A 19,200-nucleotide genomic window follows, 5' to 3' on the forward strand; every position below is an offset into this window, starting at 1 on the left:
CACCCTCAAAGGAACCCTGGACTTAAAAACCCTCCTGAGAGCTGGAGCAATTCGGAGATCGCAGCGGACCCTGGACGACCTGTGCACACAGGACAGAATTCCCATCCACCCTCTCCTGCCCCTCCCTTCTTCTTACGTTACCCCCAGGCTTGGTCAGCCTTGGGTAGAGCGTGTGTGAGTATGAAAGTGGGTTAGGGCTTGTGGCACTAACGCTTTCTTCCTTCCTCTGAGTGACGTGGGGAGCACCCATCACTCTCTGCTGTTATTTTATTATTTTATTAATAAAGCTTTAAAATTTAGACACTTGGTGTGTTTCGTCATCTCCTCCCTAAAGATCCTGTGGCCTCAGGCAAATTGGTAACCGAAAATCTGTCACAGATACTTTATCATTAAATCAAAATGAAGCTTTTTTTTTTTCCATTAAAATCCTGTGTAGCTTTGAGCTGGAATCAGACAGTCAGTATTGTTTCACCACAGCTTCTGTAGCAGTTGCATTACACATACTCCTGAGAACCTCAGTCTTCCATTACCTTTTAAACAGCATTTCACAGGTTACATTAAAGATATATTTAACAAAAATAAAGGTTCTAAAAAAGAAATGGTATAAATGCTTTTCGATGTGTTGGGTAGCAGCTGAATTTGTTCACATAGAACTCCTGGCACAGAACTGCAGCCAATGCCTGGTTAAACAACACAAACATCACTACAAGCCACCATGTTAAGTTTTGAAATCCAAATGTGATGGCCATGGATACATATATTAGGAGTTCAGCAAAATAATGTGGGCAAGATACTCTCTCAAACCAGTCTCCAAAAGGAATGCTGTGGCTCAAGTTTACTACCTTTCCTGCAATTTAAAGAAAGAAAAAAGTCAGTTGATAAAGCTTGTTTTAAATACATGCTCTAACTCTTAATCCATATTTATGTATAATTACAGAGTAATGCTGAGCACCTGCAGTTCCCACTGACTTCAGTGAGATTTGTGGGTGCTAAGCACTTCTGAAAAAGACTCACACCACTTTTATTACGTGCCTACATATGGATTAAGGAGCCTAATTTTAGCCACTCAGGTTTGAAAATAGTGACCTTAACTCACTCCCAATACAAAGTCTAATGTTATGAATGTCACCTTAACTCATTCCCAATACAATGTCTAATGTTACTTTAAGAAGTGAGGTCTAAGCATTGAGTGAGAATTTCTAATCATGGCTCAGGAAAGTAATTTCTTCTGTAGCCTCTGCGTATCCATCTCTCCATTTATAAATGACAGATGATAACTAATAATCACAATTACTTGATAAGTGTTTAAGTGTTCCTAACACATTTTAGACATTTCTATTAAGGGTGATACAACTATGAACTTTGTTTTAAACTTTGCATACTGTGAATAACTATATCTCACCAGCTCATGTCTCTTCCAGATAGACTAATTTAATCCCTTGGAAAATGATCTACATAGATACATATTCACATCAGCATTCATTTCACTGAGTTTTTGGAAAATACCAGTGTTCTAAGGCTCTACAGAGATTCATTGTGACACACAATTTTTAATGGAAAAAATTATTACAAACAGCTCCAAGAAGTGAAACATCTCACCTGATTTACTTTTTCTAAGATTAGCTAGAATCACATGGCATCTATGCTGGTGAACAGAGGCCCAAATGTACATCATAATTCCTAGGATGTGGTACCAGGAGATCTGCATAAAGAGGTCTTTTCCTGAATTAAAAATGAAAATAGTATGCCTATTAATACAAGATTAGAAAAAAGTCTGCACTGAACCCTCACCAACACCATCTCAAAAAAAGTTCAGCTTATATATATTTAACCTTGCAGCTTTTCCCAGTGTACTCCCCTCTTCTTGAATAATGGTGAAGGGGACTTTTAAACACAACTTATACAGACAGTGAACCACACCCTAGTTCTGAATTGCTGCAGACCTTTATTCTTAACTGCCTGCTACTGCAAGTTATAATTAGTCAGTTTTGTTTTTAATCAGTAGCTGTAGGAATAAGGGATGGTGCATACTACAAGCAGAAAGGGTCACCATTTGGTTCAGGCCTCCATATTCTAACATTTTTGACTGTGGCAGTATTTATAAAAATGTATTCTTATCACCATGTTACAAGACAGTGCCATAGCTCAGGTCAAGATATCATTACAGAACTGTGTTGCCTGATCTATACTAGCAATTAAAAAAAAAAAAAAAATGGTTAGAACAGATTACTCTGATTTGTAAGAAATTTGCACTATGGATGGGCCCCAGTGCTTATGCCAATGCACCATCTCTGTGGAATGCCATGATTAGGAAGGTAGAAAATGCACCCAGACAGTGCCACCTAGAAAAGGCTTTGTTTGCACCAAAATCATTCTAAAAGTGCTGTAAAATCAGCATGGAGGACAAAAGCTACCTCTAAGATAGCTTAAATTCTGTATCTAGTGCTGACCACATAAGAAAAATTAGTCATGTGAAAAGCACACCAGGCAGTTTGGGCATTTTGGTTCATCATGTACCTATGCAGCAGAGCAAACAACAGCTCAACTGTAGGACTTGGTGCAACATGTTGGCAGAAACAAGTCACATCATTCAAAGAGCTCTACAGGATTTGTGGATAACTTAACTGGCCTAAGTAGCAAAGAGAAAGAAGACGATCGGATAGTAAATGGGTGACTGGAGGCCAAGAACTAAGTAGACAGACAAAGCTGCTGGCCATGGGGCAGGCTCATATTTAAAGGAGGGTCCATAGCAAAGAGAAACTTCAGACTATAATAGCCATGTAACCAGGGAGATCCTGACCTCTGCTGAGCTGGAGGTTCCTTCATAAAGTGGAAGCACCTCATTGACAAAGACATGATGTGTTGGGCCTGGGAGTCTAAGGGACATGGTGGCATACAGCAAACAATGGTACTGAGCTATAAGGAGAAACCACATGTAGAGCAGAACTAGGATACATACTACAGGCGTGCATGTGATGTCATGTGCTGGCTAATAAGTCTGACTTTAAGTAACTGCAGTAAGTACTTTTATAGATCTCATCAAATACCTATCTCACATACACCTGTACACAAAAACACTCTGTAGATAGAACTTTAGAAGGTGAAAAGATTAGGCATACTACTGATCTCTCGCTCACCCATCCCCCTACTCCCACCCTCACCAAACCATCTTGTGATACTAGAAACAAATTAAAAAGAAGCTGCAACTATGGTTAGCACTAAAGAGGCACTCACCATTGCTGACATTAGCTGGCACTTGACACAGCACCGTTAAGCCAATAACAATATAGTACCCAAGTGCAAAGCAGTACTGTACAATGTGAATGACACCACTGGAGAAGACACTGATGCAGAGGCACTCTATGAGCCTTCGAAAGCTGTGTAGCCACAGGAGCATGAGAACCAAGAGGACTGACAGGTGTTTGTCACCTACAAGTCAAACAGAAGTGACAATCTCAAACTCTTTCTCTTCTCTGAATTCCCTCTGGAAAACAGTTTCCACTATAATTTAATTTGCATTAATTTAAAAATTATCTAGAGGGACATCAGCTATGGAACCTGAACAGCAGGAACGAGAGAAAAAAAAAATCAGTGTGTGTATTTTTAAGATGACTGCCTTGAAAGATGGAGAGTAAGTCCTTTTGGACAGAAAGGATGCTTTTTAATTTGTGTATATGGCACCCGCACGTTGCAATGATGAGCACATTTAGCGTTTGTCTTATTATTAGTGTTGCAAAAGGAACACTGACAACTTGAAGGATGGTAATTTAAATTAAAAAAAAAAAAAGTTAAAAGTGAAGGCAGTTGTAAAAACTACCTCCAAATTCCCCAATTTGCCTATTTTTTAAAAAAAAAACTGCTTCTCTTTCCTCTGTTGGTGTCTGAAAGAACCACACAAAAAGAGAAAACAGACTATAGTGAAATGGACTACACACATAAATTGTCAAATGCATGATGTAAACAAACTTTTAAGAGAGATTTTTAATCTCTTTCAGTTGCACAGAAAAACCTCAGATATCCAAAATGTGAAAACATCCAATAAAACTGGAATTTGGTTTTTTCAAGTTTTGGCTAGGACCTCTGAGCTGTTACAAGATTTACTGACTCATTTTTCAGGCAGAAGTATTTTTTTTCAGTTGACTGAATGTGCTAAAGGTGAATTGTAAAGCAAAATACTTTTTGTTGTTGTTGCTTTTATTGCATTTTGATTTTGTATTAAGATAAAAGGGGGTGTTTTTTTTTTTTTTTTTTTTTAATTAAGGCTGAGAATCAGCATCCCCTCCCCTCTGAGTTGGGGGAAGGGAGAGCCGCACAGGTCCTCCCCATTTTTCTTGCTAAGGTAAAATAAAAGAAAGGCCAGATATTTACAGTGAGAAAAAACAAAGGAATATATTTTTAAAATTTATGAAATACTCTTTATATATCCTAAAAACAATTGTACAGGACAAAAATAGTTTTGCTTTGCTGTCCACTTTTAAATCAATTAAACCAAGAGATTATTCTGGAACATCCTTTCCATTAGTTTCTTCTGTCTAAATAAAGGAAGGATTACTTCTAGAAAAGGATAATTGAATAATGGTCAAAGCCTTGAACAAGGCCACCAATGCCTTGGTTTCCTGACCTGTACTTCTTACGGTGGTACTGCAAAGATTAATGTGTGGGTATCATGGGATTCTTTGTTTACAGCCTTCCTGAATCTATAAACTCTTTACATCGTTACACCCTAATCTAGAATTTTTCAAATAAAGTATTTCCTTACCAATCTAATGTGAGATCAAATTTGCTTCTTTCAGATCTATTCTAACTTTCTGATGAAGGCAGGGGCTGGGAAGGGGACATTGCACCCCATATTCTTCACAGTGATATTATGATGATCTGATTATGGCATAATTCTGATGTATTTTGTACAAGGTAAGTCATGTGAGGTGTCATTGGAAAAGTTATGATTTGCTGAATACGATTATCCTATTTGTATGCATGTATCATTTTTGTATCTGAAATTATGAATATTGACTAGGGATCTGTATATCAAATGGGCTTACTCTGGAAAACACCCACAACTCGCCTTTCAGGTACAACAATGAAGAAGCCAGACAGGACTGATGGCTCATCAGCAAAGACCATGGACTGTGGAATAGCTAACCTTCCTGTGGGCGTTTTCGCCAGCCTGTAAGCAATGGCTGCTATAACACTGCAAGGGCATGTGCCCAGACCACATGTCTCTGGCCTCCATCTTGGGATGTCAGTATTTTTCCACAAACCGGTCTGGCAACCAAGTTTTGAAACAAAGGGTTCCTGCCCTATGCTAAAGCTATACAAGGCAGGGAGTGACATCATCTGTTGTTCTTCACTCCTCACACAAGAAGACTCCTGGAAAGACCCAAGAAACAAAGACTGACCTGGGGGAAATGCTGGAACCAGGCTAAAGGGATTTCTAGCCTGCATATGAAACACCTGGGAATTCCAAGCTGCAAAGCAAGTGTAGCTTGTGCCTTAAGAATCTGCAGCCTGCTTGTACCATCTCTCAGGGTGGGAAACTGCTAGTGTGTTAGACTTCATTTGCGTTTTTGTTTATTTACTAGGTAACCTGCTTTGATCCGTTTGCCATCACTTAAAAATCTCTCTTTTCTAGTTAATAAACTTGTTTTCGCTTGATCTAAACCAGTGAGTTTGGAGTGAAGTGCATGGGAATCTTAGCTCAGAGGGGCTGTTGCATTTCCTCTCCACATTGAGGGGAAAGCTGAACTGGATAATAAATTCATACTGGTTGGGGTTTGGACCAGGGCAGGACGGTACCGCTTTGGGGTCCTAGGCTGGGAAGCTGGTGGTTATTTTGGCTGTAGCTTCTCTATTTTTGGTGCATATGCAGTGGCTGGTCAGAGAGCCTGCATGTAATTGCAGCTGGGTGTGTCCCTACCTGTGTGAATGCTGGTGGAAGTGTAGGGCCAGGAGTGGGTCTGCAGCTTGTCACAGCAGCACCGTGAGAGAGGGAGCTCAGGCTGGTGGGTCAGAGAGTTCATTAGTACCCCAGTTACAGGTGGCACCTCGCAGGGGAGAACCCATCACAGAAGGTGCTTAGTGAAAGTTGCAGAACCAATATCTCCTAACACACTGAGTCCCAGCTGCAGTACAAGCATCTTATTATGAAGGAATGAATTCCCCCACCCTCCTCCCTTCAAGTCAACAATTTCCCCATCTCCAAGACCCAAGGAGCGAAGTTCCTGGCTGGGATGGGAGTGTGGGAGCAGCTTGTACCCATTGCAAGTGCAAACAGTAGGAAGTTAGAGAGAAGTGGCAGGTGCAGCCAGTCTAATTAGGAACCACTTGCAGGTATTGAGAATCCTGCTAACTGTAGGGTAAGGAGGCACATTTAACCCTGAGCCTCTGATGGATGGAGGATTTGGCTAGTGATTTAGGCTTGGTCTACACCAGGGCGGGCAAACTTTTTGGCCTGAGGGCCGCATCAGGTTTCTGAAATTGTATGGAGGGCTGGTTAGGGGAGGCTGTGCCTCCCCAAACAGCCAGGTGTGGCCCGGCCCCACCCACTATCTGACCCTCCCTGCTTCTCACCCCCTTACAACCCACCTGGGACCGCTGTCCCTCCCCCCTCCCCCATCACCACCCATTCCCTGTCCTCTGACTGCCCCCCCGCCTCCTCATCCAACCCCCCCCCTTCCTGACTGTCCCCCCCCCAGGACCACTGTCCCCATTCAACCCCGTTTCCTGCCCTCTGACCACCCCGACCCCATCCACAACCCCACCCCCTGACCACCACCACCCCGAACTCCCCTGCCCTCTATCCAACCCCCCCTGCTCCCTGCCCCCTTACCGCACTGCCTGGAGCATTGGTGGCTGGCAGCACTACAGCTGCGCCGCCCAGAGCAGTAGGACAGGCAGCTGCGCCGTCTGGTGGGAGCCAGCCACACCACTGCGCAGCACAGAGCACTGGGTCAGGCCGCGGCTCTGCATCTGCGCTGCCCCAGGAGCTCGCAGCCCCGCCGCACAGAGCATTGCGCCGGCAGCGGGGCAGGCTGAGGCTGCGGGGGAGGGGCCGGGGGCTAGCCTCCCGGGCCAGGAGCTCAGGGGCCGGGCAGAAGGGTCCCGCGGGCCAGATATGGCCCACAGGCCGTAGTTTGCCCACCTCTGGTTTACACTATAGCTAGGTCGACATAAGGCAGCTTATGTCGACCTAACTATGTCATATCTACACTACAGCCTTGCTCCTGCCACCGTAAGTGCTCTACTACACTGACATCATAACTCCACCTCCACGAAAGGCATAAGGCTTATGTCAGTGAAAGTGAGAACAGGCGTTCATATGGCACTGTTGTAGCCCGCATTGCAAGATATAGACATGCCAGATGTGCTAAAGATTCATATGTCCCTTCATGCTTCGACCACCATTCCAAGGACCTGCGTCCATGCGGATGACGGGTTCTGCTCAATAATGATCCAAAGCAGTGCAGACCGACGTATGTTCATTTTCATTATCTGAGTCAGATGCCACCAACAGGTTGATTTTCTTTTTTGGTGGTTTGGATTCTGTAGTTTCTGCATTGGAGCGTTGCTCTTTTAAGACATCTGAAAGCATGTTCCACACCTCGTCCCTCACAGATTTTGGAAGGCACTTCAGATTCTTACACCTTTGGTCTAGTGCTGTAGCTATCTTTAGATAGCTCACATTGGTACTGTAAAAGTTACTAATGACCCCCCTTAATCCCAGCAGTCGTTATGTCAGCCAGCGGCCATTAGGGGGAAGCAGACACCTTAAGAACACAGTAGCCTAAACTTTTCAACTGTTTTCCCTTCAAGGCCTTAAGGTAGTTGAAGCTGGTCCCAAGCTGGTTTTCACTGACCAGATAGCAAAAGCACGGGTCTGACCACCACCAATCAAGTGTTAACACTGCAAGGACCTTGGTCTGAATGTGTATAAAAAAAAAAAATATCTGTAAAATGTGTGTAAGAGTTTTTGTACTAAGGTGCAAAGCTCTCCTTTCTTCTGCAGAATAAAGCAACTCCTCCTTATCCCTGTCTGGCTGTTATTGGCTCTCAGCTAGGTGAACCCGATATTTCGGTAACAGTACCTTCTTTGCGTTTTGTCAAATCTGCAGAGAAAGTATTCTTAAAATGAACAACATGTGCTGGGTCATCATCTGAGACTGCTATAACATGAAATATATGGCAGAACGCGGGTAAAACAGCAGGAGACATACAATTCTCCCCCAAGGAGTTCAGTCACAAAGTTAATTAACACTTTTTTTTTCTTTTTTAAAACGAGTGCCATCAGCGTGGAAGCATGTCCTCTGGAATGGTGGCCGAAGCATGAAGGGGCATATGAATGTTTAGCACATCTGGCATGTATTATATATATCTTGCAACTCTGGCTACAAAAGTGTGATGCGAATGCCTGTTCTCATTTTCAGGTGACACTGTAAATAAGAAGCGGGCAGCATTATCAAATGTAAACGTAAAACAACTTGTTTGTCTTAACAATTGGCTGAACAAGAAGAACTGAGTGGACTTGTAGGCTCTAAAGTTTTACATTGTTTTGGTTTTGAGTGCAGTTATGTAACCAAAAAAAAAAAAAATCTACATTTATAAGTTGCCCTTTCATGATAAAGAGGCTGCACTACAGTATTTGTATGAGGTAAATTGAAAAATACTATTTCTTTTCTTTATTATTTTTACAGTGCAAATATTTGTATAAAATATAAAGTGAGCACTGCACACTTTGTCTTCTGTGTTGTAATTGAAATCAATACATTTGAAAATGTAGAAAAACATCCAAAATATTTAATTTAAATTAGTATTCTATTATTAACAGTGTTATTAAAACAGAAATTTTTAAAATCGTGATTAATTTTTTTTTAGTTAATTGCGTGAGTTAACTGCGATTGACAGCCCTAGTATAAATTAGGGATGAGTAGCTAATGCATTCTCGAAGGGAGGTCAGGAAAGTATACCAGTTCTGCGTTACAACATCTGTGCATCTGTCCATAACATGTGGAGTACTTGCCCACATCCTGGTTCTGCGAAGCTCCACCAAGAGTACTGAGCAAATCCTGAAGCCATATCGGGAAAGGTCTTGCTAGGAACAAAGCTTGAATAAGCAATAGGAGCAGGAAACCATTCCAGACCACAGAAAGAATATAAAAGTGAGAAAACCACCTGTGGAAGAAAGAAGCATCAGTATTAACTTTCTGGATTTTTCAATCATTTTTTTCTTATCACTCCTTTCTTCAGTGTTGGAATTCAGTGACCAGGTCGAAGGGGAACGGCTCATTTTCATTTGGCCTAAACTCCCACAATAAGAGACGATGGGGCCTATTATGGAACTACCAGATGCCTACCATAGCCTCATTCCAACACTGTCTTTCCCAGTTATATGCTGCTCAGAATACTAAACCTCCCACTCGCTGTATTTTTTTCCGTGTTTTTAGACCCTTCAGGTGGCTGGACTGGAAAACTAGAAGAGTGAGTGGAGACCACACAAAACAAGTGCAAGACTCAAGGCTTTAAATAAATAAATACATAAAATAATACAAACCACACAGCAATACATGAATGTAAAATGAAATTTTGAAAATGTAAAATCCTTTGGTTAGAACTTACACAGTTAAAAGTCTGACAATGACATGTTTTAATACCCCAGCCATCCTGCCTGGAATTCTTTCCTGGGCATTTCCATGCTGTTGCCTCCAACAGTATTTTCATTTTCTTCACCTCTTCTGGACAGACTATGCAGAGCATGGAAAAATTACTACTGTTCTGCATTGGTCTTTTGTACAAAATCACCCAGACACCATTACACAGCTGGACAGTGTGTTTTGTCACCACACAAATCCATGAGTCTTTAAATTGTCTTGCAGACCTATGGATTATTCATCTCCCTTGATATCTTTAAGGCAAGACTGGATGCCTTTCTGGAGCATATGTTTTAGATAAACACAAGTTATTTGGCTCAATGAAGGGGTAACTGGATTAAATGTAATAGCCTGTGATATACAGGAGGTAATTCTAGATGATCTTATGGCTTCTTCTGCTCATAAAAATCTATGAATAAAATCAGGACATCTGGCGATATCTGCCAACAGAATAAACATTCAGGATGGGCGTACTCAAAGTTTCCTGACCACAGTACTTCTTCGGATGATCTTATACTGACACAGTTTTGACTGTGTAATCAAATAAGACTGTATTTAGCTTCAGAATATGGCAAACTGACCTGGCATTTGAGGTTGATGACTTATTTTTCAACCATATGGGAGACAGAATGCAGAGGAGTTGGATATTCCACAATGGCAATCAAAGATGTGTATCACACTGAGAACTTTCCAGGGGCTTAATAAATTTGACTTTATGGGTAACATGATCAAATTCTCGTAATCACTTAAAATGGGTATGTTCTACAGTGTTGACAGATCTCAGCTGGGAACTTTAATTTCTCTGGATAGACAAGAGTGCTCCATAAGAGTATTGGACTTGTACCCAATGCTGACGCTATCATTTGGGAGCAGGCTATCAGCCTCTGATCAGCATTCTACAACATTCTCTCTCAAACAGCAATACAAAGTCACTCACACAGATGGAGAGCTTCATTGTGCACAAAGAAACCATTTGCTCGCTTACAGCAGGCAGACCAAGCAGGTACAGATTTAATTTATCTGAAAACACTCTTCGTACTCCAGTCTCTGAGCAAACAACATAGCCACACAGTAGGGGTTGTTATAGTAAAGTAGCACTTTTGGCTTAGGGACAAACAGAACTCAAACTGCTATGAGTTTTTCTGCAAACCAGGTCTCCACTTAGCCCATATTCAAGTCAAACTCAAGTCTTGTTTGATATGGGCATCTTAGACTCTTGGGGAGGCCCCCAGCAGTGGAAAGTTTGTGTGGGGAAAGGGATGGAACAGAGGCTGAAGAGGTAGATAATGGACACACTCTTCCCTCTCTTCTCTAAGCCCCTTCCAAGGGTTTTTCACTAGAGTTATTTTAATAGCTGGTTGGTTCAGTGTTATGACTATATTCCCATAAACAACAGCCCAAACACATGTACGTGTGTATTTTAAACTATTTATTTGTTTAGGAAGTTTTTAACACACCTATAAATATCAGAAACAAAACAATCATTACAACAGTTAGCTTTCGTTTACATGGGAATATAGTCATTAGAAGGTTCCATTTAACAAGGTGTTACCGTATTACAGAGTGAGCATCATTACAACCCCTGTGTTCTTTCTAGTCATTTTATTAAATTGAGTGAAATCTCTATGTACACATTTAATAGCCCAGACAGGTCTATCAAATGCTAATATTTAAAAAAAACTGGCCAGGTGTACTGGTTCAAAAACATGTATCTTTTTAATGTAAAGAGTAGAGTGCAACTACTACTAAGGCTACTTAAAACAGTTGCTTAACTACTGTTGCAGAGGCAAAGGGGACTGAATTCTCAATTACAGTATGCTGGCTCTGCTGCAGATAGCACTGCAAAGCCAATTAATTTAAGATGTCCTAGTGCTATTACAGTATACTATAGGCAACCTTGCCTCCAAAATGCTCTGGGACATTCAGGACCAAATCTTCCCTCCTGCCTCCACATGCAGAGAAGATAAAAGACTAGAGAATGCCTACTCCTAGGCAGGGGTACAAAGACATGGCATTCACCACTTATGACATCGTACCGCCTTTCACACAACCCTGCAAAAGAAGCCTCTTCATTGAAACTCAATGAACTCCATGGAGAGGAGGAGGAGGAGGAGGGAAAAGATAAGGGAGACAAAGGATGCTTTCCTCTAAGTCACATCCTCCAATTCCACAGGACTTTATTGGGCAAGTTAATGACAACCCTGTTAGCATACATTTGCACCTTTTGTGATGTGGAACTTCCCTTAAAGGTCTGGAACAGTGTCAAGGTACCCAACCGTCTGCCAGTTTTGGAGCCAAATCGATGGCCACTTTCCTGTGACGTAAATCACACTTTCACAATGGAAAATGCATTGGAAAATTCTATTAGCGCAAATTCACTGAGTTTGATTACCATTATGGGGGAGTAGCGTGCATAAAGGATTAATTTGGCCTTACAATACTGTGCAGTAATAGTAGCGATGCCCAGTTGCAGGGCTGGGACTAGAAGCCAGAAGCCTAGGGTCCCAATCCTCTTCTCTAACCTTGTGGGAAGGATTCTCTAGTTGACAGCACACTCAAGAGATCCAGGTTCAATTCCCAATTCAGACACAGATTTCCTTTGTGAACTTTGGCAAGTCATGTGATCTCTCTGCCTTAGTTCCCCATCCAGAAAAATGTGATATTTCCCAGAGGATTTCAGAGAATAAATCCCATAAATAAGTATGATGCACTTAGAAATCATGGTGGTGAAGGCCATTGCATGTCTAGACAGACAGCCAGGTAGCCTTAGATAACACATCTTCAAAATCATTCAGGTCATTCTGGAGAATTGCAGTGAGTCTTAAGGAGAGATTAATAAGAATGGGACTTTTCAGCTTGAAAAAGAGAAGACTAAGGGGGGTTATGATAGAGGTCTATAAAATCATGACTGGTGTGGAGAAAGTAAACAAGGAAGTGTTATTTACTCCTTCTCATAACACAAGAACTAGGGGGTCACCAAATGAAGTTAATTGGCAGCAGGTTTAAAACAAACAAAAGGAATATATTTTTCACACAATGCACAGTCAACCTGTGGAACTCCTTGCCAGAGGATGTTGTGAAGGCCAAGACTATAACAGGGTTGAAAAAAGAACTAGATAAATTCATGGAGGATAGGTCCATCGATGGCTGTTAGCCAGGATGGGCAGCGATGTGTCCCTAGCCTCTGTTTGCCAGAGTCTGGGAATGAGCGACAGGGGATGGATCACTTGATGATTACCTGTTCTGTTCATTCCCTCTGAAGCTCCTGGCATTGACCACTATTGGAAGACAGGATACTGGGCTAAATGGACCTTTGGTCTGACCCAGTATAGCCATTCTTATGTTATGTCTTATTTGAAGCAATGTATTATATTTGTTTGAGCTGAGAGTGATTTGCAAAACTTGTGCACTTGTACAATGTGCTACTTGTATCAACTGACTATCTCTACAGTAAGCAATTTTGAGGGCCAAGCAGAAAACTACCACATCTAATAAGAATCTTTTACTTATCAACAAGGTAATTTTAGACTAGGTAGCTTCCCAGGTCTGAAGAAGACACAAATTACTTGTGTGTTTTAGTAATACATTAGGATTTTTTTTTAAATTCAAGTTTTTATCTAATTTACTTTTCACTATGTGGTTTTCTTACTTTCTGCATTTTCCTTAGTTTGGACAATAAAATAGACTTGTTTCTACTGAAATAATAATAATTGAATGGCCCTACAGAAGTGCTATGAATCAGAAGCACATTACAGATATTAATGAAGTAAGCAAGGCAATGCTTCTGTAATGTAGGTTATTTTGAATATTATCCCGTTTCACAGAGGTAAAAACCACACAGTTTAATTGACTTGCTCATAGTCATGCAGCAAGCCAGACAAGACAGATTAAATTCTGGTCTGACCCCCAGTCCTATGCTTTAACTCACTTTCTCCCACACTAGCACAATGCTCCTATGTTGGGTTGTAAATACTACAGGAGAATGTTTGACCCAAACATGTTTTCTGACTCTTAAAAACATATGAAAGATCATTTTCAAACACCTAACATTAACAGAAATCTTAATGGGCCAATCAATCCCGATGTAATTCCACACTCAGCAAAATTACACCCAATGATGAATTTAGACTCCTTTTTTTTATAAAACCTGATAACACCAACATTTCAATTCTCAAAACAAGAGTGAGACTCTTAAATCACAACGCTGAAATGGAATTGCTTTATTGTACCTAAGCCCGAATCTTAAAAATATTGATTTATGGGCTTACCTCTACTATCATGAGTAGCCCCACTGAAGTCAGTGGAACTATTTGTGGTAACAAAGTTACACACATGCATGTTTGCAGGCCAGAGTTTTCAAGATGAATTTTACAAAAAAAAAAAAAAAAAAAAAAAAAAAAAAAATTATATATCTGGCCATCACTCTCCGCTCTTATTTTATTATTTTATTAATTAAGCTTTAAAATTTAGACACTTGGCACTGTTGGTATTTCATGTTGAGGATTTTATAATTACAGGTGTGCCCCACCCTCAGTCGTAGCATGGCTGAAAACCAGAGAGGGGTTCCTCTCTCCACCCTGGTCGGCGGGGGAAGGGTGCAGGTGGGTCAACCCCCGGTCGTAGGACTGCCAGGCAACAGGAGGTGGGCTTAGAGACCCTTGCTCCACACGACAGGTATCCTCAGTGCATACACCCTCAGCAGTAGCATGACTGAGCATAAAAGAAGAACTTAGGGTTTCTCACTCTGCCCCTGGGAGGGGTTTTGTATTTGGTGTATGAACCCTCGGTGGTAGTATGCTGAGTAATACGGAGGGAGGCTTAGCGTCTCTGCCGTGGGCTACGTAAAAATCTCAAAAAATTTAAAAAAAATCTTAAAAGTTGTACTAAGGGATTGTAACAACATGTTCAGGAAACAGAAGGATACAGCTATGGACTCGGGAGTCCCGCAGTCGTGGGCAATGGTACCAGCGATGGGTTCGAGGCCGGACGTACGGGCATTAGGGAGCGTGGACATGGTAGTCCGGCTGCCCGGTCAGCTGGCATCACGGGAGGCAGGTGAACCTGATGCCCGAGCCACGGGGGAGGCAGCAAAGAGGAACGGAATCCTGCTGCCTCTTTCAAAGGGGGGGGTGAAAGCCTCTCCCAGCTGGAAAAGGCTCTCACCAAGGTGGGATACAATCCCTGGGGTTCTGCGGCGGAGCTTCAGAGAAGGGTGCAAACTTGGCAGAATTTGTTAAACCTATATGCCAAGTATAAAAAGCAGGAGGGTAAGAACCTAGGGGCAACTGTGGAATTAATTTGAACTGCAGCAGCCATGTGGTATCAAATGTTGTCGGGACAAAAAGAGGATTTGGGGAGAAGGGACAAGGCATGTGCCCGATTGCTAGTGGAAATTGAGCAACTAAAAGCACAAATTACTAACCAGGCAGCAACCCACGCCTACGCCCAGGACAAGTTACAGGCTTTAAGACAGGACTTTCAGGCGGAAAAAGCAAAACGCACCCGCCTGAAAGCACTGGCTAAGCAAGTACCAGTTCTTCAAACACTTGTCAAAAATTTACCGATTCGTGTTCGCCAGACGCCGCAACAGCAGTGTGCTCGCCATAAAAAAAAAATTTAACAGTTAAAACGTCAGTTGGCCGTGCGTTCGGTCCAGGTGGCGAGCCTCACGGGGGATGATCCGGATGAGAGCTTTGATCTCTCCCTTTGTGAGGACCCTCAATTTTGGGTGGAACCTTGTTGCACCCCTATAGCGACCCTCATTATGACCAAGGAGAGGTCCAGCAGGTGAAGGGGGAGGTGGTCATATGTATGGCACCCCCAACTACAAAAAGAGCACCCCATGGGTAATTACAAAAAGGAAAGGGACCAGGAAGGGTGGGGGCTAGCAGGGCTGGCTCTAGGATTTTTGCCACCCAAGGCAAAAACAATTTTGGCCGCCCCCCCAATCCCATTTTTTAATTACCCCGGCCCCGCCTCAACTCCGCCCCTTCCCCAAATCCCCAGCCCTGCCTCCTCCCCCCAGGTTCTCAAGCCTAGGAGGGAGGAAGGGAGGGGGAGAAGCGGCGCCCGCGCCGCGGCCGCTCGGGATCTCCCGCTCCCTCCCAGGTTTGAGAGCCTGGGAGGGAGGGGGAGACTCCCGAGCGGCCGCGGCGCGCGAGCGGCAGCAGCAGCGGCGGAGGTGAGCTAGGGCGGCTGGGGCACATTTTTAGGGGCGGCATTCTGGCGCCGGCCATGCCGCCCCTAAAAATGTGCCGCCCCAAGCACCAGCTTGTTTTGCTGGTGCCTAGAGCCGGCCCTGGGGGCTAGTTAAGGAGCCCACCCTCCTTGCTAAATTGGTAGTGAAACAAAGCCTGTGCCCATGCAAAGGGACGGTTCAACAAAAAAGCAGGATTGGGCCCAGCCAAGCAGACAGGCAGCAGACAAAGATTTTGGAAAACCGGTTAAAAACCCCTAAGGGTGGGGTGTAATGGCAAAAGTAAAAAAAAAAAAAAAAAAAAAAAAAAAAAAAAAAAAAAAAAAAAAAAAGTGTAGTAAGTGCAAACATGGGGAATTTAAATCCCTAAAACAATACTTAAAATAATAAAATCTAAGTTAATTAAAATGTCATTTTAAAAAATAAGCAAGTAATTTAAAAAAAAGTAAAAAGTTAACTTTGCAAAAGCTACAAAAATTAAGCAGTTAAACATTATAAAAGTATTAAAAAAATCTTGGTTTCTTTGCAGCTATTCTGAAGACAAAATGGGCCCTTTTCCAAAAAAAAAGTCTGTAAATAATCCAAACAAAAAAACTATTTAATGAAAATCATTTAACTATAAACAATTTAGTAGTCAAATTTGCTTAAAAAAACATAAGGGGGTTCTATTAAAACTTAAGTGCCCCAAATATATATATAAAAATGTAATCTATGTACAGCTATGTATATATGTCACAGTCTCACAAAATCTGGTGGGTTCTTAAAGCTCCAGCTTCTGGAGTCATGGGATTACATGGTAACCTTTGTTTTTATTATTAAAAAACAAACAAACAAACAAACAAACCCCCTACATTTCCAGCTCCCATGATTACAGGGAAAAACTGGAAAACATTAGGAGTCTATATCAAAGCCCAGAAACCACTAGATGGCCACAAAGAAACATAAGCCAACATTAATCCAAACAAACATACATTAAAAAACCCGTAAGATTTTCAAGCCAATCTCACGACTTTCCAAGGCCAGGCTGGACGGGCACCACTCCTGCAGCCCTTTACACGGCTGAAGAAGGGGTCTGTTGCACAAGCACACCCCACTCTCAGGGCTAAGGGCTGCATGGCAAGCGTGGGGCTCTCCATAGCCGGGGGTATGGGGAAGGGCCGGTACCAGCCTTCCCAGCAGAGCCACGCCGCCCGAGCGGAAGGGGACAGAGTCCCTGCTAGGGCGGGCCCGGGAAGGCGGGTGTCCCTGTGCCGGGGACGGGCTAACAGACCCGGCGCTCTCCCGGCCGGAGGCAACCTCCCTTCACCTCTTGGGCAAATCCAGAAGCCGCAGCCAAGCTGGGCGCTGCCCGCAGCCGCTCTTGGTCTTCCCGTAGCGGAGCAGATCCTGGACGAGGCCGTGTCGGGGCCCCCCACGCCGGAACTGGGGCAGCTCCAGCAGCAGCGCGGCGAGGAAGGCGGCGGCCAGCAGCAGCCAGAGGGCGCTGAGCAGGGACGGCATGGCCCAGAGTCTCCCCTGCTCATGGCAGGGAACCGGGCCCACCAGCCACCCCCTACGCAACACGACCACGCAGGTCTGAGCACCGCTCCGGCCGCGGAGCCGAGTTATTGCTGTGGGGAAAGGGAGGCGGGGCCAGCCACATCCGAGCTGAGAGGGAGGCCCGGGCAGTCTCCCCGCCCCACTGGGAGGCGCGAGTGGAGCTCAGCATCTCCCCCCCATCAGCTGGGCACATGTGACCCTGTGTGCCCTCAGCCTTGATACCTTTATACCAGGGGTCTGGACCCACCCCGTCCCACTCAGGACATGCAGGAAAAAGAAGCAATGGGCTTAAATTGTAGCAAGGGAGATTTAGGTTAGACATTAGGAAAAACTTCCTAACTGTAAAGGTAGTTAAGCACTGGACAAATTACCTAGAGAGGTTATGGAATAGCAGTCATTGGAGTTTTTTAAGAGGTTAGACAAACACCTGTCAAGGATGGTCTAGTGTTGTTATTACTCAGTCCTGCCTCAGTGCAGGGTTTTGACTAGATGACCTCTTGATGTCCCTTCCAGTCCTACATTTCTGTGATTCACACTGAATTGCCTTGTGCCCAGGGGCGGCTCTAGGCACCAGCTAAACAAGCTGGTGCCTAGGGCGGCAAAATGTATGGGGCGGCAAAATGCTGGGGGGAAGTGGCCGCTGCCGCGGGAGAGCGGCATGAACAAGCCGAGGAGCGGCCTGTCCTCTGCAGCCGGGGCAGGGCCGCACTACCGGTGCCTGCCTGAGGGGGGGGTGGCCGCTTCCCGCTGCCCGCGGGAAAGCGGCGTGAACAAGACGAGGAGCGGCCCGTCCTCTGCAGCTGGGGCAGGGCCGCACTACCGGCTTCGCATGGGGGGTGGGCGCTGACAGCGGGAGAGCGGCGGAAGCCGGTAGCGCGGTCCTGCCCCGGCTTCAGAGGACGGGCCGCTCCTCAGCTTGTTCTCGCCGCTCTCCCGCGGGCAGCGGGAAGCGGCCACCCCCCCCTCAGGCAGGCACCGGTAGTGCGGCCCTGCCCTGGCTGCAGAGGACGGGCCGCTCCTCGTCTTGTTCACGCCGCTCTCCCGCGGCAGCGGGAAGCGGCCGCCCCCCCAGGCGGGAGCCGGTAGCGCGGCCCTGCTCCGGCTGCAGAGGACGGGGGAACATGGCGCCCGGGCGGTCCACTCCTCCTCGGCTTGTCCCCGCCTCTGCCTCCTCCTCCTCCTCCTCCCTGCGCCGCCTCCTGCCAGGGGAGGGGAGAGGGGAGCGGAGTGGCAGCCCGGGCTGAGCCCAGCTCATGCCAGAGCCAAGGCGAAGCCCAAGGATGAACAGGGCTGGGATCCAGCAGCAGCCCCAACCCCTGGCCCTGGGAGCAGCGGTGACCAGAGATGACTCCACCTCAGGCCAGATCTGCAACAAGGTAAGAGTCGGGCCAGGCGGGAGGGTCCCTAGGACCCCTGGGGAGCTTCTGCCTGCTGGAGCCCCAGAGGCTGCTGCCTCCCTCTCCAGCCCCTCACAGCACTCCAATGCCTGGAGTCTCCTTCTGCCTCCCCTCCTGCAGGGGGCGAGCGACCTGGCAGAGAGGAGCAGCATCTGCCCAGCAAGCCCAGCACCTCTTTCTTGGTTCCTCCAGCCCCAGAGCTCTCTCCATTGCATGCTCCTCAGGCTCCCAGCAGGGTGGCCTCAGGGTGCCGGTGCCTGGAGTCTCCTTCTGCCTCCCCCCCTGCAGGGGGCGAGCCACCTGGCAGAGAGGGGCAGCATCTGTCCAGCAAGCCCAGCACCTCTTCCTTGGCTCCTCCAGCCCCAGAGCTCTCTCCATTGCATGCCTCTTGGGCCCCCAGCTGGGCGGCCTCAGCGCTGGGAAA

The 19,200-nt window shown here is 45.0% G+C and overlaps 1 protein-coding gene across 2 annotated transcripts; it reads right to left on the reverse strand.

Annotated features, from left to right (window-relative positions):
- Positions 1 to 240: 240 nt before the first annotated feature.
- SRD5A3 (steroid 5 alpha-reductase 3) lies at positions 241 to 17,395 on the reverse strand. Of its 2 annotated transcripts, none has more exons than XM_026647931.2 (5): positions 17,147 to 17,395; positions 9,017 to 9,168; positions 3,235 to 3,429; positions 1,600 to 1,722; positions 241 to 847 (listed from the first exon to the last, which is right to left on the reverse strand). In XM_026647931.2, exons 1-5 carry the CDS (start codon positions 17,338 to 17,340, stop codon positions 588 to 590), a joined length of 924 nt encoding a protein of 307 aa, XP_026503716.1. In that variant the 5' UTR covers positions 17,341 to 17,395; the 3' UTR covers positions 241 to 587. The 2 variants fall into 2 exon arrangements, with proteins under 2 accessions (XP_026503716.1, XP_024071846.1); XM_024216078.2 differs by lacking the exon at positions 17,147 to 17,395 and adding an exon at positions 15,206 to 15,457.
- Positions 17,396 to 19,200: the final 1,805 nt, after the last annotated feature.

The sequence above is a fragment of the Terrapene carolina genome, unplaced genomic scaffold, assembly GCF_002925995.2.
Source record: "Terrapene carolina triunguis isolate 2854851 unplaced genomic scaffold, T_m_triunguis-2.0 Scaffold66, whole genome shotgun sequence".
Lineage (NCBI taxonomy): Eukaryota > Metazoa > Chordata > Testudines > Emydidae > Terrapene > Terrapene triunguis.

Coding starts and splice junctions, on each gene's coding strand:
- SRD5A3 (XM_026647931.2), bottom strand. CDS start 17,340: ATGCCGTCCCTGCTCAGCGCCCTCTGGCTGCTGCTGGCCGCCGCCTTC. Junction 3,430..9,016: donor TTCGCAGAACCAGGATGTGG/GCAAGTACTCCA, acceptor TTTGACTTGTAG/GTGACAAACACCTGTCAGTC. Junction 848..1,599: donor TCTTAGAAAAAGTAAATCAG/GTGAGATGTTTC, acceptor TTTAAATTGCAG/GAAAGGTAGTAAACTTGAGC.